The following is a 27,438-nucleotide window of genomic DNA, read 5'->3' as shown; positions in this document are numbered from 1 at the left end:
ATGGGGCCGAGGGCATGTTTGTGTTTTTCCACAGGATGCAGAAGGCCCTCGGTGGCTGCCAGAACGATTGGTGCGACATGTGGACCCTCTACCTGCTGATGACATTGATGACCCTCAGCAATGCAGAAGAAGACCAGACGTATTGGGCCTATGTACCTGATCCACCAATCCTCCACCCTGCTGTATGGGAAGGTCCTGAGATTCCAGTCTATGTCAATGACACTCACGCCCTAGAATTGACTTCTAATGGACACATAAAACAACATTTGAAAAGTTTTGTAAATCAGGCACTCCCTGCAGTCAGGTGACGGATTTACAAGATGGGACTAGAGACTGGTCTAAAAAATCTGTTAATGTATCTGCTTGTGTTCCTTCCCCATATACACTTTTGATTGGAAATATTAATGTACACTTTGTAGAAAATCAATTTAATGTTTCCTGTAATAATTGTTCTTTAACAAATTGTATTTCTTGGGTGCCGTTAGGAACTAATGTTATGATACTTAAACAACCATCTTTTGTTATGCTTCCTGTTAATATCTCTGGACCTTGGTATACTAAAAAAAATTTGGCATGATGCTAATGTGTCTTTAGATATGTTTCGGCTTCATGATGAAATTCAAAATATGAGAGATGCTGAACCCTTGAAATTTGATGCAGCTCAGGCTGCTTCTGAGTTTATTGATGCTCTTAGAAATGCTATGCCATCTATGCCTCATATTACCCATTCTGTTATGATTTTTCTTATATTGGGCATCTGTGTCTGTTTGGTTCTGTGCCTACTCCCCATCCTCATTAAATGTTTCATCAGCAGGATGTTAGACTTGCGAGCTGACATCCATCAGCTTGAACTTAAGACAAGGCCTTAAGTCTCTCTCTCCCCCTTGTATGCATTGGGACGGGTTAGCCAATGACGGGTAAATCCTGGGAGGTCCTTCAACACCTAAGACAGGGCTTGTATTATAAAATACAAGTTCCAAAGACGGGTTAATTGATGAGACGGTCCCGGGGTGCCTAAGACAGGCACCGTCACCTTATATCTCCTGTAATATGGATTTTGCTTCTATAAAATAAAAAAGGGGGAGATGTGGGGAGCCATGATTTCTTGTTATTCTAAAGCCTTGCAGACTGGCTCAGTTTATGATTAACTTGTTTCAGCTTCTAAGGCATTATCTCTGCCTGCACCTGGAGGGTGCTTGCAAGCTGCTGAGGAATGAGGTGGGAGTGACCGTCCCCGGACACTGAGGACTGAAGACTAGCAGGATAATTGGTGGGCTTTGTCATGAGATAATGACTTTGGGAAAGTTTCAAGGATTTTGTAGTTTGTATGTAAAAGTCATAAATTTACTCTTAATGAGATAATGCATACTCATGATTGTTAAGCTGCATGTACACAGATGGTATAAATTGGTGAAAGAAAGTAAACTCAGTGCTTCAGCATCATTGGAGACCGATATCGCATCTTAATTAATTGTGAGTGTCTTTATTTAATTCCCACTCCCCCTTTCAGGTTCTTCGTTGATTCGTGGCTGCTGGTCGGCCACAAAAGAGAAAAGTTTTGTTTTCTCTGTTTAAGGAGAATGACCACAAAGAACACTAATTCAAGGTTACCAAAGTCTCAGATGGGTGAAGGGACTGCAAAAGAGCAGCTAACTACTTTAAACTGTATTCAAGTTTCGTGGCGAGGGAAAATTACCTCTTAGAGAGAACTTGCAAATGGGTTTTTAGAACAAATTTTTGTGACTATTGAGAAACAGTGAGTGGTAGAGATTTGAGATGGTTAAATATGGCTCTGACTTCAAGAAGAGTCAGAAGATGTGCCCCACAAACTGCATCAGGAGGGAATCTAATTCAGAAAAGATCCTTGAATTGTGTTATTAGACAGTTGTTTCTCAGTTCTTAGATGAGGAAGTGGTGCTTATGGACACTGTGACTAGAAATACATTATGTCAAAGGATTCTTATTTCCTTTTAAACCGAGTTACCAACCTGGTGAGGTTTCTCATGATACCTCTGTTGATAAGTTGGGGAAAATATCAGTGAGGATAGAGGCTTTCAAACTTGTTTTGACTATGACTTTTACTAATATATATTTTACACCATTATCCAGGATTTACAATCGAAATAAAAATTTAATGAAATAATGCTTACTTACTTACCCTTACTACACATGATACCCTCTGAACTTTTAGTTTTATTTTATTATTTTAAAAGTTGGTCATAGGCTATTATGTTTATTTCCTGATCCACTGTGAAAAATAACACATAGATGATAGTTCAAACACATGGGTTCATAATCTAATAGATAACTAGACCCGTAGTGCTACAATTTCATCTTGGTGTATTTATCCATCAATTTTATCACAGATGAAGACATAGAAAACATTAATCAATCCATAGGTGACACAAGGCTGGGAAGTATAGTGAAGCTATTGGATAGTAGCAGAAGACTATAAAGATATAGACTGAATGCAATAAGATGGAATTGAATACAGACTAATGTAAGATCCTACACTTTGATGCAAATAACGAACTGTGCAAGTACAAGATAAGGAGATAGGGATAGAGACAGATGAATTTTTAATCCTCTGTAATCACATCATATGTCAAAAATGTCCAAAAATCCAATTCAACTTCAGCTGTGGTTTCTTAATCTATGCTCTTTATTTCCTTAGCATTTTGCAAAAGTGCCTTTGGTGTCACCATGCAAACTACCATTGAGTGGGAGGGAGCCTGAATAAGGAAGTTTCTGGGATGCTACTTGTTTGAGTTTGCTGCTTGCATCTGTTTTACATATGGGGTCTTATTTTGTTTGAAGTAAATGTTCTTTGGAAAAAATCCTTTTGAAAACCACCAGGAAAAATTAACAGAGACAGAGAATATAGAAAGAGGATTGTGATAGTCCCCATTCTACCTCTGAGTTAAAGCACATCTGGATTATTTAATTCATTTCTGAAAACCTCACTTTCAAAGAGATAGATAAATGGGAACATGTTCAGAGAAGAGTGAGGAGAATGGTGAAGGAACTCAAAACCATACCAAGTGAAGTTCTATTAAATGAACTAGGGATGTGACTTAGAAAGCCTGAGAGAGTTGTTCACATATATTGATAGGGCTATCATGTGGAAGAGGTAATTTGATATAGTAGTTTTCTGAAAAACATGTGGACTTTGGCCTCAGGTTGACCAGGTTCAAATTTCAACTCTGCCACTTATCGATTGTGTGACCTTGGTCAAATTACTCAACTCCTCTGAACCTTGTTTTTCATGTTTATTAAAAATAGGGAAACAATACTTACTTTGAAGAATTGTCATGAGGATTAAATAAGATAATACATATGAAAGTACCCAGTATAGTGCTTGGTTCACTAATACATTTATTTCATTAAAAACAGATTAAATTAATAAAAAAGGGCCTGAAGAGTTGCAGTAAGACTAGACGGTGAAAGTTGAAGGAAGATGAAACAGTTAAAGGGAACCCAGAAGAGCTTTCCATCCATCAGAAACATGCATTCAAAGATGCAATGAGCTGTCTGGGGGCTCTGGTGTGTTCCTTATCACAAGAGGCATTTAAGGAGAGGTTGGGCTGTTACTACCTGAGGAGAATATTCTGGAGGGAAGTCCAGCATCAAATGATTGGGGAGAGGAATAGGATTTCCAGTAGACTAACTCAATAGATTAAAAGCATGGGGCCAAAGTTTGCTCCTCCAAAGAATCAATTATTGCCCTTTCATAACTGTGGATGATGCCTCTCTCTACCTGTTAGGTGCTTTTGAGAACCACCGGGGAGTACCCAGATGACCCAATAAGCATTTGTGGAGGACTGGTTATGTAGCAGATACTCTCGAAAAACACCTCAAAGTGTGTATTTTAGGGACAGTGGTTCAACAGGATTACCTGTCTATATAGAAGGTCCATGTTGCTGGTATATCTGCTGTTGGGCTGATTTAGGGGAGCGTATTAGGCTGGATCCAAGGAGTAATCAACTCTCACATTTGCTATCGTACCAAGAGACTTGCTCTAATTCCCAATTTCATTCTAGTTAGGCATGAGATGGAAGTGAGTTACCAGAGCAAGATGATTCAAAAGCAGCAACGGAAATAAAGAGTTCAATCTCTTCACAATCAACTCATCTCTTGAAGTGAAAGGCTTGGTTGTTTATGGCAGTGTTTACAAAGGGCAGTTATGCTTCAGAGTTTATACTGAGAGCTCAGTTTCACATTTGAGTAAACTAAAAAAAAAATATTGATTTTGAACAAATCAAATTTCATTTCTTGAGATGAAATTGTCAAAGCAAATTTCATTTCTTGAGATGATTAGATTTTATTAAACTGTTTCCTAAGTGCCATTGAACACACATTCTGTGAATAAACTGTGTATTTCTCAACCAAATGACATTTGCCACCCACTAAATACAATGATATTTGGTCATCTCCAATTGTTGTTGAGAATACAGAAGTTGGAAAAATGTACACTGGGGTCAGAAAGCTTGTTCTCGAAACTTGGCTGTATCACTTAATAACTCTATGGTCATAGTACAACACATAATCCTTCTGACTACCAGTTTTCTCCTCTGTAGATGGGGGTAATTATACCTACTTCTCAAAAGTGTTTCGGTTGTGGAGATAAAATGTGAACAATATGCTTAGCATAGTTCCTGGCACATAGTAAGCTCTCAATAAGTGGTAGCAATTATTTAAATTACTGTAGGGAGAACACTAGGACTTGCTGAAGATTAGGGCAGGCTATTGAGGATTGATTCTTTTTCAGGCTGAGGTCTGCCTCAGAAAAGTGCAGAAGACAAAAGCAAGTAAGAGAAAAGGGACTGTTGTCTGAATTACTTCCCAGTTTCTAAAAGTACTGTGCTAGCATGAATGCGCCTTCCTTTGCTGGGGACATTTCGGTTTTGAAACGCAGGGAAAGTAACAAAGACCTTTAGGAACTGGGTTATATTTCTGTAGAGAAACCTTCATGGAGTTGGAAGGGACTTTGAGGAAATAATTTATCCATCTTCCTGAATCCAGAGAGGCCTGTATTTCAAGCATTCATAGATTATTGCCAGCCAACATTTGCTTTAAAAGTTTCAAAAGGTGGGAACTCTGTAAAATCTTTTGATAATGTATCATACTGCTACATAGTTTTAGAATCAGTCAGCTGTTCATAAGGTTTGATTCCAAGCCTCATGCTGTAGCACAGGCCTCCAGTTTCTCTTCTGTCTATCCTTGTCAGCAGAATCTTTGTGTTCTCATTTACACATTTGTCTCCACCCTCACCCATTAATATATTTTGATTTACTGATACATGAAACTGAGCACAGTGTAAGCTCAGCTGGATCACTATAAGTACTATGATAAACAACTGGGACTTTGTTTTTGGAAGGTGTTATGAAGCTCCCTACTCAGTTTCCCTCTAGCTGAAGACAGCCCATGTTCTTAAGTACAGTCATGGGAAACATGGGTCCCAAATCGGCCACAGTTGTCTAAACAGACAGGGGAAACTCTAGCCATAGAGGCTGAGCATCTGGGAAGCTGCACCACACACTGGCTTCCTCCTGGTAGACACTGTCCATTCACCCATATGATTTTAGTCAGTGTTCTCCAGCTTTTGTCCACCCGTGCCTTACATGGGTACTGATTTGCTTCAATGCCAAAGCTTTCCCTTCCCAGCCAAACATCTCAAAAGAGTGATTTATTTTCACTTTCTCTATTTCTTCACCTCCCACTTTACCACTACAATCTGACTCCAATTAATTAGTGCTCTACCAAAGGCACTCTTATCAGAGTCACGAATACTGTCAAACCAAATGGCTTCTTAGAAAAAACATCTTATTGTATGTGACCTCTAAGCAGCATTTGATATTAACCATTCCATTCCTTTTGAAAACCTTGTTTCCTTTGGCTTTTTTGACCACACAGATTTCTGGGTTCCCTCCTACCTGTCAGGTCTCATCTGCTCAGTCTCTTCTGTGGGCTTCCAATCCTTAGCCTTCTTTTGAATATTGGTATTCCTAGGAGTTGGGCCTTAAATTTTCTCTTTTTTTTTCTGCTATGTAGCCTCCCTGGAAAAATCTCATCCACTCCTCTATTTGCCATTACCAGGTATAAAATGATAATCCCATATCTAATCTCTATTTCAGGCCTCTAGCATTAGACCTATATCAAATTGCCTCCCAGATATATTTCTTGGATGCACATCAGCACCTTAAATTCAACATGCCCCAAACTGAATGCATATCCAACCCTCACCCAAACGTGCTTCTCTTCCTCTTATATCCTTCTTACCACCACATACATATACATAGTTCCTTAATTCCAAAATTAAGTCAGTCATCAGTCAACAAGCTCTTTGATTTCTAGCTCCAATACTTCAGCACTCTGTCTAGCTTTCTTAATCCATACTGCTGATTCTTTAGGTTTGGTCATTATCATTGTTTGCCTATGAACCCACATAAAGCTGAGCAGCTTCATGGTCATCACGGAGTTGTATCCCAAAGGTATATCATCTGAACATCCAAAACAAAAAACAAAACAAACAAACAAACAAAAACAAACAACATTGGAAAGCAATTTGTACAGAAGTCTCTTGAAAAGCTGTTAATCACGTATATATTGATGTTTTGTCCCCATCATACCTATATTACTTCAACTGCCTCTTAAGTGATCTCCCTGCCTCTAACAGTTTCCTTCCACTTGATTCTCTATACTATAGTTGGAATGATCTTTGAAAAATGCATTTCCACGCTTAATACTATTATTGGCTCCCTATTGTCTATTGGCTAAAACTGAAATACTACATACTTATAAAGTCCTTCACCATGTGGTCTCCACTTAGTTCTCTAGCTTCATCTTTCAGTACTTCTCCATTTTCTTTATACCATAATGTCCTTTCAGTATGGGTATATATGTTAACTCTGCCTGCTGAGCATTTACTATGCATGCCCAAAGAACATGGAGTCTATCTTGGGAGACTAGTTGGATATACAACTGGGTAGCAGAGAACAGGTTACATATTAAACATGGTGATACTAACTTTCAGTAAGGGAATGAGACAACAGTGAGGACTAGAACCATCAGGGAAAGTTGCCATGGAAGAGATGAGGTGTGAAGAGGGTGAGGAATAGGATTTGGACCAGCAGAGGTAATATTGGACTGAGGGAATGGAGCCATGAAAAACAAGCCCCTAATAAAAGTGGAGGGTTATAATCTGGACACTGAGGTAGATATCAGTATGGACTTGTTCTCTGTCAGCTATGAGGACAAATTCTAGTTACTCTTTAGAGTGCTTTAAGAACAGAGCAGGACATGATGGACAATAGCAGAGATAGCTGCCAAATAATTTGGACATGAAGCCTGCTTTCTATCCCAGTCTGCCCTGCTGGCTTCTAACACCCATCCTCCCACCTTATCTTATTCCCCTCCCTCCCAAAAAACCTACTGTTTTTCTAAAGCTTAAGTTGTGTAAGGAAAAGGGAGGGGGCATCAGGGAAACTGAGGCTTGGAATGAAATGTCATAAGAAAAATGTGATTCTCTCTCCTGGTGACTAGGGCCCCTTTTCAATAGGCTGCACTCTAAATCCTGAAAGGAATGAGGTAGTTATGGTAGTTATGGCAGTTATGGTTTGGAAAGTGTCATGTGACAAAGAACCCTTCTCATGGTGATGAGGATCATATGTTTGCTCTATTTAGACAAAGAATTCTCTTTTCAGCATAACTTTTCCACACAGAAACAGATAAGTTGTTTAGAGTTGACTGATTGCAATTCTAAGTGTCCTACTATAAGTTAAAAGTATCCTACAAGTGAATCATATATGTGCATCTTCTCTCCTTTGTCCCCCTCCTCCATATAAACACATTCACACTCTTCCTTACTACCATGAATAATGCCCCTTTTCCTTGCCTTCTGCTGGATTTTGCATCATAGAAGGTTAGACTGCTCTAGGACTTGATAGTCTGATCCACTCAAATATCTCTTAAGAATGGTTCATTCATTTTGACAGTTTTTCAGGCCTTGAAATAGCCATCTTATTTTTGTGGTTGACTATTTTCTGAGTTTCTGGAGGCAAGGCAGGCGCACAAAGAGAAGAAGAAACCCCCCAATAGGCACATTTTCAGTGTTTTATAGAGATCTGTATGCATGGGGGATGGTGATGGGGGTGGGGTGTATTAGATCTAATGACTAAAGAAAAGTTTTTTGGGTGATGTGTTCACTTTCCTTTCCTTGTTATCCAAGGTTTTAGGCAGTATGAAGAATGAAGCAACAGGAATTTTCTAACTCTGGAGGATATCGCTGGCTGTCTACCCAACAGCAATCCTTCATTCCTTGATAACGGAACCCTGATTTTGGTTCAAGAATCAGGAAGCAATATGCTCAGGGAAGGTGATGCAGTTCCAGAGGGTCTGAATCCATTTTGGAGATCTCATTTCTCCTTTGCCAGTGACTGGTGAAGGCAAGGGCATGTGACTCGATTTTGCCCAATGTGGCACAAGATGGAAATATGCTGGTATCTTTGCCTACTTCTGGTCATCTCACTCTGAGATAATGAAACCTAATTGTTCAAGCCACTTTTAGATAAGTGTTTTATTACTTGCTGACAAAACCATCCTCTTTGATACACTAACCAATCTTAAAACTCTCAATTTCTACTTTAATTTATTTGAAAAGATTATGTAGTAATCTCCTTCATCAAAGTCACAGGTTCATGGAATATTAGAGCTTGAAAGTCCCTCTGAGGATTGTCTAGTCTATTTCCCACATTCTACATAGCAACCTCTTGTGTCTGTGGACTAAGAAAGACATTTCACAGGGTGGTGGGACTATGCTGTATGCACTATAGTCTCTCTACATGTCTAATCCTGATTTTGTAGTATTGTGGTAAAATCAGAACTTTGGACTCAGCTGAGAGCTACACTGAATTTTACCTTTCATTCTCACTGGCAAAAAGCTTTCCTAAATATATGTAAAATAGATCTCAGAGGGAACATTGCTTTTACTCAAGAAAACTTCCAAATGTCCTCAAAATTGCTATTTATGGACATACGAATAACAAGTCTTGTTCATATATTCATTTAAAAAGATTTCTAAAGACTTCAGTAGTCAGTACTTTTCCAAATGTGAGTTACTGTATTAATTACAGTACAATTACAGTACAATACAATAATGTGAGTTATTGTATTTATTATTTAAAAATAATAAAATTTATATATCTTGGAAAATATTTAATAAATAAAATTGGTCTTACCCTCTAATTGATTCAAATTTGAGAGACTTAAATTCAACATTCCACCTATCATTACTCCCATCTTTACCCCTAACAGTGCTTTTCTGAGGAGGCAAAAAGTAACTTACATAAAGAGAAACTTCTGCTGTCTGGTGTTATAACAGATACCTCAGGCTTCCTTTCTATCTAATTTCTATACGAGAAAATTTTTATTCATTTCCATGATGCCAAATGGTGATAACACTTGAAAACCAGTGGTGCCTACCTGAGAGATGTCCATTCCTGAATCACAGCTCAGTGGCTGTGTGGAAGTAAGACCATTTGAGCCAATTACAGTGGTGATCACAGCATTCCCATCAATTCTCCGAATCATAGTCCCATCCACAAAGTAAACGAATCCATGTCTATCAACTGTGATGCCTGTTGGGAAAGAGCAAATGAACATTAGGAGGCTGGTGGGCCACATTTGCACCAAGATCAGGAATTTGAGAGAAGCCATAGAAATGGAAAAGCATTTTAAAGGCATATGGATTCAATTTTGCTCAGCACAGACAGGACAGTAATAGGATAGGTCTGTTTGAGCACACATTCATTTCTTTGTGTATTGAAAAGAAATGACAAAATGTAACATGTGGAGACAAAGCCAGGACTAATAATTTTGTGTTGTCCAATTTTACATTTCCACCCCCTTGATACCTGCTAACCTTAACAAACAGAAAAAAAAATCTTCTTTAAGATAAATGGGAAAAGACAAGGGAGGCAGTATGCATTGCATTTCTTTTAGGGTGCAGATGCATAAGCCAATTTCTTATTTCCATAGTTGAACTAGAAATACCAGAGAAAACACCCGATCAAAATGGTGGCATGAGGTGAGCCTCTGTGAGGTGAGCCTCTGTAAATCTCCCCTGGAATTTAAAACTAATTGAACAACTATAACTCCACAAAGGGCTCCCTGCACAGCAGACAGGCAAGATGAAGAGGCACACTACTAAATTCACCTAAAGGTGGGCAAATTGAGCAAACGGGGGAGGTGGGAAGTAAGAAGTGCAGAGATGGAGCAACGTGGGCGCAGGACGCAGACCTAGCTCAGTGCTCCGAGCTCGCTGCATCCCAGAACTACCACAGCTGCAGGAGAGGGAAGAACTTGACCTGCTAGGGCTCCGTTTATGGCCCACAGGGCTGAGGGGGCAGCATATGACACGGCTGAACCGAACGTTCACAGCAGAGACATCAAAGAAAAGACTGAGGGAAGAAGACTGAAAACGGTGGTTTAAGCCCTCACTGCAGAGAAGAGAATGGAAGCCTTAGGCACTAAGACTACGTGCCCCCTCCCTACCTTCCCAGAGCTCGCCCCGCTCCCACCTGGCTGGTGCTAGAAGCGGAAAAGTAGCAGTGTCAGATCAAAAGAACAGAATATTTGCTGTTCTGAGAACTGTGGACCACAGACACAGATTCACAGCCAAACGAGTTCCAGCAAAGGGGAGGGAGCTGTGCAAGCAGAACCGGCTGTGGTGGTGGTCGCTGCCATTGCTCTGGGACACCTCTCACAACTCAACCCGCCCCTGGCCCCAACTATCTGGGCGGATCCCTGTAGGAGAAAACAGAACTGCTGAAATATACGGGCTCTGAATCTGGTGCAGGAAGAGCTTTGGAACTTCAAAAGCTCCCCGCATACCCACACGGACACTGTGCCCTGTGACCCAAGCAAACTATTAACAGAGGAGAAGCCCCTCTCTCAGGGAATCTCCCCATTGTGTGAGAAGCTGGAATAGTGCAGAGAAAACATGGCAATACCGTGTGAGAGAAATAAAAGGCTACAGTTGGAGAGAAAATAAAACACACTACAAACAAGTACTGGAAAACAAAAGAAAGACCTCTTCCTATCAGCCTATTGCAGAAGCCTCTCCTGTAGATGTCTAGGAAAATAAATAATAAATCAGTAATTCCCATGAATAACCAAGGCAACAAGACAACTCAGAAAGAAAGTGAAAAGTCTCCAGAAAAGAAACTTAAAGATATGGAAATATGTGACTTAAATGACAGAGAATTCAACATTGTTGTTCTGAAAAAACTCAACGAGATGCAAGAAAACACAGAAAAGCAGTTTAATGAACTCAGAAACACAATCAAAGAACAACATGAGCATTTTAGGAAAGAGATTGAAATTTTAAAAAAAGAACCAAATAGAATTTCTGGAGATTAAGAATTCAATAGAAAAAATGAAGAATGAAATAGCCAGCTTAGGTAGTAGAGTTGACCAGATGGAGGGAAGAATCAGTGAATTCGAAGATAGAAACCTGGAAATTACACAGATGGAAGAAGAAAGAGACTTGAGATGTAAAAGAAATGAAAGAACTCTGCAAGAACTTTCTGACTCCATCAGAAAGAGGAACATAAGAATAATGGGCATACCAGAAGGAGAAGAAAGAGAGATAAGAACAGAGAATATATTCAAACAAATTTTCGATGAGAACTTCCCAAACTTGTGGGCAGAACTGGATCCTCAAAACCAAGAAGCAAATAGAACACCTAATTACCTCAATCCCAACAGGCCTTCTCCAAGGCACATTGTATTGAAGCTATCTAAAATCAATGACAAAGAAAGAATCCTCAAGGCAGCCAGGGAAAAGAAGATGGTAACCTACAAAGGAAAGCACATTAGATTATCATCAGATTTTTCAGCATAAACTCTACAAGCCAGGAGGAAATTGAACCAAATATTCAAATTATTGAAAGAGAGAAATTATGAGCCAAGAATAATATATCCAGCAAAGATATCCTTTAGATATGAAGGAGGAATAAAGACTTTTTCAGACATACAGAAGCTGAGGGAATTTTCTAATACATGACCTGAACTACAAAAAATACTAAAGTAGGTTATTCGACTACCATCAACAGGGACAATTAGTGGCAACCAAAACATAAAAAGGGGGACAGTAAAGGCCTGAACCAGAATATGCTAATGGAGAAAGTAAGCCTGCTGAAGACAATGGAATACTCTAAATATCAAACTTTCTTTTAAATAAACTTAAGAATAACCACTGAAAAAAAATCCAGAACTGAAATATTTACTGTAATAAAGAAGAAACAGAGGAAAACATCATAGAATACAACCACACAGAAATAAGACACAAAAACAAAAAGGCAAAAAAACAATGGAGGCACAGCCTTACCCGAAAACTAAAGATAGAATGACAGGAAATCCTCACATATCAATAATCACCCTAAATGTAAATCGACTGAACTCACCAGTAAAAAGACATAGAGTAGCAGATTGGATCAAAAAACTAAACCCAACCATATACTGTCTCCAAGAGACACATCTCAGCTACAAAGTCAAGCATAGACTCAAAGTGAAAGGGTGGAAATTGACACTCCAAGCAAATGGTACCCAGAGAAAATCAGGTGTAGCCATAATGATATCAGATGAAACAGACTTCAGGGTGAAAAATATAACAAGAGACAAAGATGGACATTTCATAATGGTAAAGGGGACTATACAACAAGAAGACATAACAGTCATCAATATTCATGCCCCCAATCACGGAGCACAGAAATATACCAAGCAACTACTAACAGAACTAAAGGGAGAAATTGAACAAAACACAGTTATACTAGGGGACCTAAATACATCACTGACAGTTATGGATAGATCATCCAAACAGAAAAGAAATAACGCAATAGCAGCCCTAAATGACACATTAGATGAAATGGAAATAATTGACATATATAGAGCACTTCATCCTAAAACATCAGACTATGCATTCTTTTCTAGTGTACATGGAACATTCTCAAGGATAGACCATATATTGGGACATAAAATCAGCCTCAACAAATTTAAGAAGATTGAAATCACACCAAGCATATTCTCTGATCACAAGGCATTGAAATTGGATATCAACTGCAAAAAGAAAGCAGGAAAAAACACAAATACATGGAGATTAAACAACATATTTTTAAAGAACGACTGGGTCAAAGAAGAAATTAGAGGAGAGATCAAAAGATACATCGAAAAAAATAACAATGAAAATACATCCTACCAAAATTTCTGGGATGCAGCGAAAGCAATTTTAAGAGGGAAATTTATATCATTACAGGCCTATCTCAAGAAACAAGAAAAATACCAAATAAATAACCTCATGTTACACCTTAAAGAACTAGAAAAAGAGAACAAGTGAAACCCAATGTCAGCAGAAGAAAGGAAATAAAAAAAATTAGAGCAGAAAGAAATGAAATAGAGAAAAAAAGACAATAGAAAAAATTAATGTGACAAACACCTGGTTCTTTGAAAAGATTAACAAAATTGACAAATCCTTGGCAAGACTCACTAATTTAAAAAGAGACAAGACACTAATTAACAAAATCAGAAATGAAAAAGGGGAAGTTATCACAGACACCACAGAAATACAAAGGAGCATCCAAGAATACTATGAAGGACTATATGCCACCAAATTCAATAACCTAGAAGAAACGGAAAAGTTCTCCGAAAAATATAGCCGTCCAAGGCTGAACCATTGAGAACTGGAAAATCTTAACAGACCAATCACCAGTAATGAAGTTGAAACAGTCATCCAAATCCTTTCCAAAAGCAAAAGTCCAGGACCAGATGGCTTCACTAGTTAATTCTACCAAACCTTCAAAGAGGATCTAATACCAGTCCTGCTCAAACTCTTCCAAAAAATTGAAGAAGAGACAGTACTCCCTGACTCATTTTATGAGGCCAACATTACCCGGATACAATACCTGGTAAGGACAACACAAAAAAAGAAAACTACAAACCAATATCTCTGATGAATACAGATGCAAAAATCCAAAACAAAATTCTAGCAAATCGAATACAACAATGCATTAAAAAGATCATTCATCACGGCCAAGTGGAGTTTATCCCCAGGGCACAAGGATGGTTCAACATCCGCAAATCCATCAATGTGATACATCACATAAACAAAATAAAGGACAAAAATCATACGATTATATCAATTGATGCAAAAAAAGCATTTGAAAAGATACAACATCCATTTATGATTAAAACACTTAGTAAAATACATATAGAAGGAAAATACCTTAACATAATAAAGGCCGTATATGACAAGCCCTCAGCTAATCTCATAATTAATGGTGAAAAACTGAAGCTCTTTGCTCTACATTCAGGAACACGACAGGGCTGTCTCCTATCACCTCTGCTTTTCATCATAGTGTTGGAAGTCCTTGCCAGAGCCATCAGGCAAACAAATAAATAAAAGGCATCCACATTGGGAATGAAGAAGTTAAATTATCAGTCTTTGCAGATGACACGATGCTATATATATAAAAAAAACCCTGAAGACTCCACCAAAAAGCTTTTAGAAACAATCAACGAATACAGTAAAGTTGCTGGCTACAATTCAACATACAAAAGTTCATTTCATTCCTATATACCAACAATGAAATCTCAGAAAAAGAAATACAAAAAACAATTCCTTTTTCAATTGCAGCAAAAAGAATAAAATACCTAGGAATAAACTTAACCAAGGATGTGAGAGACCTATATGCTGAAAACTATAAGACATTTTTGAAAAAAATTGAAGAAGACACAAAGAAATGTAAAGACATTCCGTGCTCATGGATTGGAAGAATCAACATAGTTAAAATGGCCATATTACCCAAAGTAATATACAGATTTAATGCAATCCTCATCAAAATCCCAATGGCATTTTTTAAAGGAATAGAACAAAAAATCATCAGATTTGTTTGGAACCACAAAAGACCTCGAATAGCCAAAGCAATCTTCAGAAAAAATACTGGAGGTATCACACTCCCTGACTTTAGCTTGTACTACAGGGCTACAATAATCAAAATAGCATGGTATTGGCTGAAAAACAGACACATAGACCAATGGAATAGAATTCAGAACCCAGAAATAAAACCATACAAATATGGACAGAGAATTTTTGACAAAGAAGCTAAAAACATACAATGGAGGAAAGACAGCCTCTTCAATAAAGGGTGCTGGGAGAATTGGAAAGCTACGTGCAAAAGAATGAAACTTGACTGCTATCTGTCACCATGTACGAAAATTAATTCAAAATGGACCAAAGACTTAAGCATAAGACCTGACACAATAAACTGCATAGAAGGAAACATAGGTAGTAAACTTATGGACCTTGGGTTCAAAGAGCATTTTATGAATTTCACTCTAAAGGCAATGGAAGTAAAAGCTAAAATAAGCGAATGGGACTATATGAAACTTAAAAGCTTCTACATAGCAAAAGAAACCATCGACAAATTAAAGAGGCAACCAACTGAATGGGAGAAGATTTTTGCAAACAGTGCCTCTGATAAGGGGCTAATATCCAAAATATACACGGAACTCATGAAACTCAACAACAAAAACACAAACAACCCAATTTAAAAATGGGCAGAGGACCTGAAGAGACATTTTTCCAAAGAGGACATACAAATGGCAAATAGACATATGAAAAAATACTCATCACTAATCATCAGAGAAATGCAAGTAAAAACCACAATGAGATATCACCTCACCCCAGTCAGAATGGCTATCATCAACAAGACATATAGTAAGAAGTGTTGGAGAGGCTGTGGAGAAAAAGGAACCCTCATACACTGTTGGTGGGAATGCAGACTGGTGTAGCCATTATGGAAGGCAGTGTAGAGGTTCCTCAAAAAATTACGAATAGAATTACCATATGACCCAGCAGTCCCTCTCCTGGGTATCTACCCAAAAAAATCTGAAGACATTTATACATAAAGACACGCGTGCTCCAATGTTCATTGCAGCTTTGTTTACGGTGGCCAAGACATGGAAACAACCAAAATGTCCTTCGATAGATGAATGTATAAAGAAGTTGTGGTATATATACACAATGGGATATTATTCGGTGGTAAGAAAAGATGATATAGGGCCATTTGTGACAACATGGATGTATCTTGAGAGTGTAATGCTAAGCGAAATAAGTCAGACAGAAAAAGCAGAGAACCATATGCTTTCACTGATATGTGGTATATAAACCAAAAACAACAAATGAACAAGACGGACAAATGAGAAACAAGACCTCATAGACACAGACAATAGTTTAGTGGTTACCAGAGTGTAAGGGGGGTGGAGGGTGGGAGATGAAAGTAAGGGGGATCAAATATATGGTGATGGATGGAGAACTGACTCTGTGTGGTGAACACAGAATGGGATTTATAGATGATGTAATACAGAATTGTACACCTGAAATCTATGTAATTTTACTAACAATTGTCACCCCAATAAATTAAAATATATATATATACATACATATACATATACATATATATATACATACATATACATATATATATATATATATATATATATATATATATATATATATATATATATATATATATATATATAGTGTATATGCTGAACAGTCAAAGTCAATTTCCAGAGAATTTAAATACAAATTAAAAATGATTAAGCATTCAAACTAATATTCTACTGACTGGAATGTTCTTTCACGTATTAGAAGGTACTCTAAAGGGCTTCAGAGACATCGTAAGGAACAATAGACTTGTGGGCTAGTTAACCAAGAACTCTGATTGAGAGAAAGACAGATAAGGCTAGTTTTTAGTATTTGCCTGTCTTCAGCTCCTTCTGATGTCTCAAAGCTTTAGCCTTCAGCACAAGACAGTTAATTAAGAGCTCTCCTCCCTCTACCAATCATTATATTCCTAAAAGTTTACTGGGGAATCTGTTTTTCTCCTTACTTATTAGTTTATTCAATATTTACTTTGCAGTTATGTATTAGGTACTGAAATAAAGAGTCTGGGCACTAGAGCAGAGTATAAATCAGACAAGGCACTGACCTTGAGGGGTTCAGAAATGGGTGGGGGAGATGGAAAAACAATCAGACAACTACAATGCCTTGAGATAAGCACTAGTTTGGAGCAAATCCAGAGCACCATGGATGCAGCCTTGGGGGATGGGCTGGGGAGATGAAAGTCACAAATGATTTCTCAGACTAAATGATGTGTAAGCAGAAATCTGAACCGTTATGTTGAATTCCTGATGAGCCTTGTGTGAAATCCAGGTAAGCACCACTGAACACACATGAAGGATGCTTAATATCACTAAATTATAACCATTTTAATTTGCTCAGAATACTGATATTTCAGGCATTGTGCTGGATTCTTTACATACATTTTCTCTTTTAATCCTCAAAGTAGCCTTGTCGAGTGGGTATTATTAATGCATTTAGATGAAGAAATAGAGGTTCAGAGGTCAAATAACTAACTCCATGTTACCTACTTAGAAAATGCTAGATTTAGCTTATGTTTGTCTGAGTTCAATGTCCATTCTTGTAATTACTACCCCATGTAGCCTAAATGGGGCTTTCAATCACTTTACCATAGGAATGGTATACGGACTGGTTTTAGAAAGTCCATAAAATTATCTTCAGAATGTTTTGTGTATGGGTATTGTCATGGGGTCCGCTGCTTTTTTTTAGGTTGTCAAAGAGATCCATGACCCCTTCCAAAAAATTGTTAAGAATTCTTATATTCCTGTAAGTCTCTTGGACCTCTTCACAATTATTCTTCACAGATATTCTGTGGCTTCATTGCCACAAAGCTGGTGAGTTTTGTGAAAGTACTGTTTCCATGTGACGGGGATTTTAGTAACTTGAGTACCACATAAAAAGGAAGCCCCTAAAATAAGGATCACGGATGCAGATGGTGTCATTGTTTAGGAAGATAACATAAATTTGTAAGTTAGGCCAGGTGTTAACCTATATAGATTCTAGGGGAAACTAAGGTTAACTAAAGAGATCACGTACCATCTAAATGCATTCAATCTTTTTTTAAAAAATAAAGACATAGTATGGGCCACACGAAGTACATCTTTGAACTGGATTTAGTCCCCGAGTTGCAATTTATGATGCTTGCTAGAGGACAATCTGGAGGAATGTATTGTCAGTGAAGAGGTTGCTATGAGCAAAGAAGATTCATGAACTTAGAATAAATCTAATAACCAGTGTAGCAATGCTGTCAAAAGTTCTGTCTCGGTACAGAGACTTTCCATATATCCCCTGCCCCCACACATCAATAACCCCTCTCCTCCACCAACATCCCACACCAGAGTGGTACATTTGCTACAACTAATGAGCCTACATTGATACATCATTATCACCCAAAGTCCATAGTTTACCTTAGAGTTCACTCTTGGTGTTGTACATTCTTTGGGTTTAGACAAATGTACAATTATATATACCCACCATTAAAGAATCATGCAGAGTAGTTTCAGTGTATAAAGATTCTGCTCAATTTTCCTGTGAATCTAAAACAGCTCTAAAAAATAAAATTTATTAAAAATAGTTATCTCTTGGTACAAGTGTTGTGAAACCAAAAGTAATCCAATCTAATTGTGATTCTCATTACTAGAAAGTGAAATATATGGATGGCTGATGATACAATACTTGCTAATACTTGATCTTTTGTTCCCATCAAGATCAAAGCTAAGAATTTGTGACAAGATCATCAAATTTAGTCAAATCAAACTAGAAAATTAGGTAACCAAGCTGAACTCAACTTTGCTCTGGTTCTGCTACCCTTCTGTTCCTCATCCTTCCTTCAGAAAGCCCTCCCTCTTAAGTATAGCAGAGACAATGCTGTGTATGCAGGTCATCCTATCTATTTTTCTTTCTGAGAAAGAGCTAGGTTACATTTGCCAGCCTCCCTTGTGGTTAGATGTGGGCTGAAGTGATGTATGCTACTTCTAGGCCTGGCCCCTAGAGTAACCTCCATCAAGCTCCTCTATGGATCACCTGCTTCCTCTGTAGGCTGGCTGGATGGAGACCATCCAGTGAAGGACTCCAAGGCCTAAGGGACTGAGGAGCCAGTAGATGGAAAGACTGTGGTTCCCTGAGTCACTATTTGGAGCAGGGATTCCTCCCATCCCCTAGGCAACCTATACTGGACTGTGATGTGAGCAAAAAACTGAACTATTTTGTTAAGCCATTGAGATCATGTATAAATTTAAAAATATATAATTGTTATCTTGGCCTATTACATTCATCAACTCAAATCCTATTCATCTTTCAAGGCTTCTACAAGATGTTTCTCTTCCAGAAAGCCTTCCCTGCTAACTCCAGTTTGTTCTATTCTCTCTGTTTTCTAATCCACAGAAGCTTTTGTTTTTTAAATGTGAAATCTCCAATCATACTCTGTCTAGGCAATAAACTCCTTGAAGGCAAGAACTGGATTTTAGGCTTTACTTTTATATCTCAACAAATCCAGTAGACTTGGGCACAAATGTTCAATAACCCTTGATGAATTATAGACTTAATTGCCACAGATTTATATTGAAGCACATCTAAATTAAATCAATAAAGCATGCCATGAGGTGAAGAGTTGCAGATGAATTTCTCTAAGAATGAGTTTAGAATGGAGGCAATGGTAATTTCCTTCTCGAAAGACCTTTAAGAGGAGTACAGTTCCCTATCAATTAGTGATGATTAGAGTATGGAGAAAAGGGGGGATGACAAACAAGAGCAAATAAAGTAAAAGCCATAGATCAAATTAACTGCAAATGAATTTGATCCATGTAGATAGCTACACTGAGTAGTTCAGGCTCCCCCCAAATCCACATTGCTCTGTCGAAACTGCTTTATGTTATGATCTTGTGATCTCTTCCAAACTTACCATTTTAGGAGTTCTAAGGAAATAGAAATACCTCAAGATTTTGCCTTAATATGCTTCTCCATGGATCACATAAGGGAAAGGAGAGAGAACATTGGCTCCATGGTCATGTCAGGGGATCTGGGTTTCAGGCTGACTTCTGTTGTAGATTAGCTGTAGGTAAGACATTTAACTACTCGGTGTCCAGATTTCCTAACCTGTATCCTACCTACCACACAGGGCAAAAAGATATGATGCTCACAAGAGCCAATGAAATGAAAGCAGTTTGAAGAGGATAAAGTGTTATGGTGGTGTTAAGTGGTGTCCTAATCGCTCAGTCACTGCTATTATGTTGGTGCAAAAGTAATTGTGGTTTTTGCAATTGTTTTTAACCTTTTAAACCTCAATTACTTTTTTTTTTTATGGTTCTGCAAACTTTTTTTTTTTTAAATTTTACAATGCACCATAGACATTTTTCCATGCAATGGATGAAAATCTGCTACTGAAACAGAGGGCTGCAGCTGGATAATGAGAGTGACACCTAAAGCAGAGTATTAGCATAAGGTTAAAGCCCAGGGCCTGGCAAATGCCTGCCGGAACACTACACAAAAGGAATGTCTTCAAAGCCCCTCTGTGGGGCCCTGCAGCCACCCCTGAGTTCCCTTGGGCCCCTCGGGTGGAAGGGGTCCTGTAAACTTTTTTGCATCCACATAAACCCCCCCAATTTCTGTCTGGTTTTCTTCACCTCATCCTCTACCCTAGCCATCTCGTCAAATTCTCTTATCATCTCCTCATTGCTCAAATGAATATCATGAATGGCTTCCTTGTACTCCTTGAGGCACTGAGCCAGCCCTTTGTTGGTTTTTCTTTTGGCTTTCCTGAGTACATCATCCCCAGCTGGGCGCTTTCCTGCAGCCCTTGGTTCGCTGGCTGGTTTTCCTTCTTCTTTTGGCTTTCCCTCGCTCACTGGGTTTCCTTCTTTTGGCTTTCCCTCATTCTCTGGTTCTCCTCCTTCTTTTGGTTTTTCCTGACTCTCTGGCTTTCCCTCGCTCTCTAGCTTTTCCTCTTCTTTTGGCTTTCCCTCCTCTGGCTCTTCCTTATCTTTAAGTATTTCCTCTTCTTCTGTCTTTCCCTTGTTTTCTATCTTTTCCTCATTTTCTAACTTCTTGTCTTCCAGAGTACCAGCTATTGCTGGCTTTCCCACATCCTGTTGGCTGTTCTTGGTTTTCCATCTTTACTTGCTTCTCAGGCACTGCTTCATTTTTATTGCAGAGTTTTTCCATGTTAAGATGTCCCCTCCTTTTCCTGTCCTGCGGGATTTTCTGGATAGCTTCCTCCTCCTTTTCCAGGCTAGCCAAGTGCTGAGAACAACAGTCACGCAGACCTGAAAGAACCTGGCGCAACAATTAGGAGCTCACAGACGGCTCAGGGTCGGACAGCAGCGGAGGGCGGGCACCGAGACTGGTAAAACCTCAATTACTTTTGCACAAACCTAATATAATTCTTCCTCAAAGGGACTTTCCTAAGCCTGCTTCAATATTTTAGGATTTTCTGTGTTGGAGAGACATAGTATAAGATTTCAGTCCATAAAGCATTATATAACCCTTGTTAGTGGTAGAGGGCCCTATGTTAGATTTACCATAGAGACAAGGCAGTGGTTGAAAACAATTTTGTTATCTTAGGGGAAATACCGCACTGTTGAACTATTGGTGTAAAAACCTTCAAGTTTCAAGAGAAATTGGGGTAAGGAGAAAATTCTAGTTCAGTTGAAATGCACATCTCTTGTTTTACTTTTTTTTTTTTTAATTTATTGGGGTGACAATTGTTAGTAAAATTACATAGATTTCAGGTGTGCAATTCTGTACCACATCATCTATAAATTACATTGTGTGCTCACCACCCAGAGTCAGTTCTCCTTCTATCACCATATATTTGATCCCCCTTACCCTCATCTCCCACCCCCCAACCCCCTTACCCTCTGGAAACCACTAAATTACGTTCCCCAGATTAATTTTCAAACCCCATGACCATCTTGTGGTTACTGATTGTTTTCTAATCCCCTCACCTTCCCTCTTGCCCCTACCCCCCCCGCCCATCTAGCAACCCTCAGTTTTTCCTCTTTGTCTCCAAAACTGTCTGATTAGTTCATTCACTTATTCTTTTCTTTAGATTCCGCATATAAATGAGATCACATGGTACTTATCTTTCTCTGTCTGACTTATTTCACTTAACATAATGTTCTCTAGGTCCATCCATGTTGTTGCAAATGGTAAGATTTCTTTCTTCTTTATGGGTGCGTAATACTCCATTGCATAAATGTACCACAGTTTCTTAATCCAGTCATCTACAGATGGGCATTTTGGTTGTTTCCATGTCTTAGCTATTGTGTATAGTGCTGCAATAAACATAGGAGTGCATAAAGATTTTTGAATTGGAGTTTTGGATGTCTCCGGATAGATACCTAGGAGTGGAATTACTGGATCATAGGGTAGTTCCATTTTCAGATTTTTGAGATACCTCCATACTGTTTTCCATAGTGGCTGCACCAATCTGCAATCTCACCAAAAGTGCACAAGCGTTCCCTTTTCTCCACATCCGGGCCAGCAGTTGTTGTTTGTTGATTTATTGAAGATAGCCATTTTGACTGGGGTGAAGTGGTATCTCATTGTGGTTTTTATTTGCATTTCTCTGATGGTTAGTGAGGTTGAGCATTTCTTCATATGTCTGTTTGCCATCTGTATGTCCTTTTTAGAAGAATGTCTCTTCAAGTCCTCTGCCCATTTTTTAATTGGGTCCTTTGTTTTTTTGGAGTTGAGTTGAGTGAGTTTTTTATAGATTTGTGATATTAATCCCTTATCAGATATATCATTGGTAAATATTTTTTCCCATTCAGTAGGATCCCTTTTTGTTTTATTGATGGTTTCCTATGCTGTGAAAAAAACTTTTTAGTTTGATATAATCCCACATGTTTATTTTTTCTCTTACTTCCCTTGCGCGAAGGGATATATCAGTAAAAATCTTACTCCGGGTAATGTCTGTGAAGTTTCTTCCTATATTTTCTTCCAGGTATTTTATGGTTTCAGATCTTACATTTAAGTCTTTAAGCCATTTTGAATTTATTTTTGTATATGGTGTAAGTAGGTGGTCCAGCTTCAGTTTTTTGCGTGTGTCTGTCCAGGTTTCCCAGCACCATTTCTTGAATAGACTATCTTTACCCCATCATACTTTCTTTCTTCCATTGTCGTAGATTAAATGGCCATATAGGCATGGGTTTATTTCTGGACTCTCTATTCTGTTCCATTGATCTATGTGTCTGTTTTTATGCCAGTACCATGCTGTTTTGATTGCTGTAGCCTTGTAGTATAATTTGAAGTCAGGTATTGTTATACCTCCCACTTTGTTCTCATTTCTCAAGATTACCTTGGCTATTCGGGGTCTTTTATGGTCCCATATAAATTTTAGGATTATATATTCTATTTCTGTGAAAAACGTCGTTGGTAGTTTGATAGGAATTGCGTTGAATATGTATATTGCCTTAGGCAGTATGGACATTTTAACTATATTAATTCTTCCTATCCATAAACATGATATGTGTTTCCATCTATTTATATCTTACTCCATTCCTTTCGTCAGTGTCTTATAATTTTCTGAGTACATATCTTTTACTTCTTTGGTTAAATTTATTCCCAGGTATTTTATAGTCTTTGGAGCAATTGTAAATGGGATTGTTTTTTTAATTTCTCCTTCTGATGTTTTATTATTGGTATATACAAATGCAACTGATTTCTGAATACTAATTTTGTATCCTGCTACTTTACTAAATTCATCTATCAGCTCTAATAGCTTCTTGGTGGAGTCTTTAGGGTTCTCTATATATAGTATCATATCATCTGCATATAGTGATAATTTACTTCCTCCTTACCAATTTGGATGCCTTTTATTTCTTTTTCTTGTCTGATTGCTGTGGCTAGAACTTCCAGAGCTATGTTGAATAGAAGCGGAGATAATGGGCAAACTTGCCTTGTTCCTGATCTTAGGGGGAATGGTTTTAGCTTTTCCCCATTGAGTATGATGTTAGCTGTGGGTTTGTCATATATGGCCTTTTTTATGTTGAGATATGATCCCTCTATTCCCACTTTCTTAAGGGTTTTTATCATAAATGGCTGTTGGATTTTATCAAATGCTTTTTCTGCATCTATTGATATGATCATGTGATTTTTATTTTTCATTTTGTTAATGTGGTGTATCACATTAATTGATTTGCGGATGTTGAACCACCCTTGCATACCAGGGATGAATCCCACTTGATCATGGTGTATGATCTTTTTAATGTATTGCTGAATTCTGTTCGCTAATATTTTGTTGAGGATTTTTGCATCTATGTTCATTAGAGATATCGGCCTGTAGTTTTCTTTTTTTGTGGTGTCTTTGTCTGATTTTGGGATCAGGGTGATAGTGGCTTCGTCAAAAGTGTTTGGGAGTCTTCCCTCCTTCTGGATTTTTTGGAAGAGCTTGAGGAGAATAGGTGATAATTCTTTTTTGAACGTTTTGTAAAATTCACCTGTAAAGCCATCTGGTCCAGGGCTTTTGTTTGTTGGGAGATTGTTGATTACTGATTCAATTTCCCTGGTGGTAATCAGTCTATTCAGGTTTTCTGTTTCTTCTTGAGTTAGCCTTGGAAGGGTGTACACCTCTAGAAAATTGTCCATTTCTTCCAGATTGTCAAATTTGTTGGCATAGAGTTGCTCATAGTAATTTCTTAAAACTTTGTATTTCTGCGGTGTCCGTTGTCACTTCTCCTCTTTCATTTCTGATTTTATTAATTTGGGTCCTCTCTCTCTTTTTTTTAATGAGTCTTGCTAAAGGTTTGTCGATTTTGTTTATCTTCTCTAAGAACCAACTCTTGGATTCATTGATCTTTTGTATTGTTTTTCTGGTTTCTATTTCATTTATTTCTGCTCTGATCTTTATTATCTCCTTCCTTGTGTTCCCTTTGGGCTTCTTTTGCTGTTCTTTTTCCAGATCCCTTAAGTGTGAAGATAAACTGTTGATTAGTGATGTTTCTTGTTTCTTTATGTAGGCCTGCAATGCTATGAATTTCCCTCTTAGGACTGCTTTCGCGGCATCCCATAGATTTTTGGGTCGTCGTGTTTTCATTTTTGTTTGTCTCGAGATATCTTTTGATTTCTTCTTTGATCTCCTGCTTGACCCATTCATTATTTAGTAATAAGTTATTCAGTCTCCATGAATTGGTGTGTCTTCCAGTTTTTTTCCTGTAGTTCATTTCAAATTTCATAGCATTGTGATCAGAGAAGATAATTGGTATGATTTCAATTTTCTTAAATTTATCAAGACTTGTTTTGTGGCCTAACATATGGTCCATCTTGGAAATTGTTCCATGTGCGCTTGAGAAAAACGTGTATTTTGCAGCATTGGGGTGAAATGATCTGAAAAGATCGATTAGATCCAAGTGGTCCAATGTATCATTTAAGGCTGTTTTTTCCATATTGATTTTCTGTCTGGAAGACCTGTCCCTTGTTGTCAGAGGTGTGTTGAAGTCCCGTTCTATGATAGTGTTACTGTTGATCTCTGTCTTTATGTCGGTCAGTACCTGTTTTGTATATTTAGGTGCTCCTATGTTGGGTTCATAGATGTTTACTAGGGTTATGTCCTCTTGTCGGATCGATCCCTTTATTATTATATAGTGCCCATCTTTATCTTTTAATATGTTCTTCATTTTCAAGTCTATTTTGTCAGATATAAGTATTACAACTCCAGCTTTTTTCTCGTTTCCATTTGCATGAAATATCTTACTCCAATCCTTCACTTTCAGCCTGTGTGTGTCTTTTGTTTTGAGGTGAGTCTCTTGTATACAGCATATACAAGGGTCTTGCTTTCTTATCCAGTCAGCCACCCTATGTCTCTTGATTGGAGCATTTAATTAGTTTACATTTAAAGTGATTATTGATAGGTACATAGTTATTGCCATTTTTAAATTTGTAGTTAGCTTGTTTTGATCTTTCTTCTATTTACAGAAGTCCTTTTAGTATTTCTTGCAATGCTGGCTTGGTGGTAATAAATTCCTTTAGCTTATTTTTTTTCTGGAAAGCTCTTTATCTCTCCATCAACTTTAAATGATAGCCTTGCTGGATAAAGGAATCTAGGTTGTAGGCCTTTGTTTTCCATCACTTTGAGTATCTCCTGCCACTCCCTCCTGGCTTTCAATGTTTCTGTAGAAAAATCATTTGATAGTCTTATGGGAGTTCCCTTGTATGTAACCCTCTGTCTTTCTCTTGCTGTTTTTAGGATTCTCTCTTTGTCTTTAAGCTTTGCTATTTTAACTATAATGTGTCTTTGTGTGGACCTGTTTGGGTTTATCCTGGTTGGAACTCTCTGCACTTCCTGGGCTTGTATGTTGGTTTCCTTCATCAGGTTGGGGAAGTTTTCGGACATTATTACTTCAAATATGTTCTCAATCCCTTGCTTCCTCTCTTCACCTTCTGGTATTCCTATGATGCGCATGTTGTTGCGCTTGATGTTATCCCAGAGGTCTCTTAAGCCATCCTCATTGTTTTTTATTCTTTTTTCTTTCTGTTGTTCCGTTTGGGTGATCTCTGCTACCTTGTCTTCTAAGTCGCTGATTCGATCCTCTGCTTCATCTAACCTGCTGGTAATTCCCTCAAGTGAGTTCTTAATTTAAGTAATTGTGTTCTTTAGTTCTAACTGTTTGTTGATTATGATTTCTACATCCTTCTTTATGTCTTCTCTAAGCTCCTTAAACATTCTTATCACCAGTGTTCTGAAGTCTGTTTCTGAAAGGTTGGTTATGTCTGCTTCATTTGGATCCAGTTGTGGAGGTTTCTTCTGTTCTTTTATTTGGGACATTTATCTTTGTTTCCCCATTCTGGCTGTCTCTCTGTGTTTGTTTTGATGTATTAGATAGATCCCCTAGAGTTCTCAGTTCTTGCTAGGTTATATTATGTAGTATGTGTCTTTTATATTTGACTTGCACTACGTCGTTCTTCTCCTCTGCATGTGCTCCAAAGGTGACTCTTTTGTTGTGTATATATCCTGTTCAAGAAGATCTTTAATTGCTTTTTGCTTGTGAGTTGGTTGGGGGTTAACTCCTGGGCTGACTGGTTGTGAGACTTGGCTCTGCCCACTGCAGGGCGTTCTGCTGCGTGAGGGTTGACCACTTAAATGTGGTTTGGCCTCTATGGGCTCTAGTGCCTGCAGAGAATTCCTTCTGGGTGTGTGACTTGTAGGTCAAACCCGGTAGTACTCTGGTTTGGTCTGGAGTTGGCCTCTGGATATGTTGAATCTTGTGCCTCTTAAGCTGGGCCCTGGTAGGGCAGTTTCAGAACAAAGCAACTCACCAAGCATGCTGATCCCTGGGAGTGTCTCTGCAGTAGCACTTGTTCCTCCCTAGGCAGGCCAGAAAGGGTGGGGGCTGGGGATGGAGGGGTCTTCTCTCTCCCAGCCCAGCCGCGCGTCACCCTTTTCCCGCAGGCCAGAAAAGGTGGTGGCTGGGGGTGGAGGAGTCTCTTCTCTCCTAGCCCAGCCAAAATCACACTCTTCCCAG

The 27,438-nt window shown here is 38.3% G+C and overlaps 1 protein-coding gene and 1 pseudogene across 2 annotated transcripts in view; both read right to left on the bottom strand.

The window, feature by feature from the left end:
• TENM1 (teneurin transmembrane protein 1) overlaps positions 1 to 27,438 on the bottom strand; it is a 1,301,460-nt gene that overhangs the window by 94,789 nt on the left and 1,179,233 nt on the right. For both annotated transcript variants that reach the window (XM_033111932.1, XM_033111941.1), the window contains one exon: positions 9,481 to 9,635. In XM_033111932.1, coding sequence (XP_032967823.1) covers positions 9,481 to 9,635 — 155 coding nt within the window. The remainder of the gene's footprint in view (positions 1 to 9,480; positions 9,636 to 27,438) is intronic.
• LOC117025768 (transcription elongation factor A protein-like 4) lies at positions 20,312 to 21,231 on the bottom strand (annotated as a pseudogene).

The sequence above is a fragment of the Rhinolophus ferrumequinum genome, chromosome X, assembly GCF_004115265.2.
Source record: "Rhinolophus ferrumequinum isolate MPI-CBG mRhiFer1 chromosome X, mRhiFer1_v1.p, whole genome shotgun sequence".
Lineage (NCBI taxonomy): Eukaryota > Metazoa > Chordata > Mammalia > Chiroptera > Rhinolophidae > Rhinolophus > Rhinolophus ferrumequinum.
Note: the sequence above shows the minus strand (reverse complement) of the source record. Positions and strands in the feature narration are given on the sequence as shown.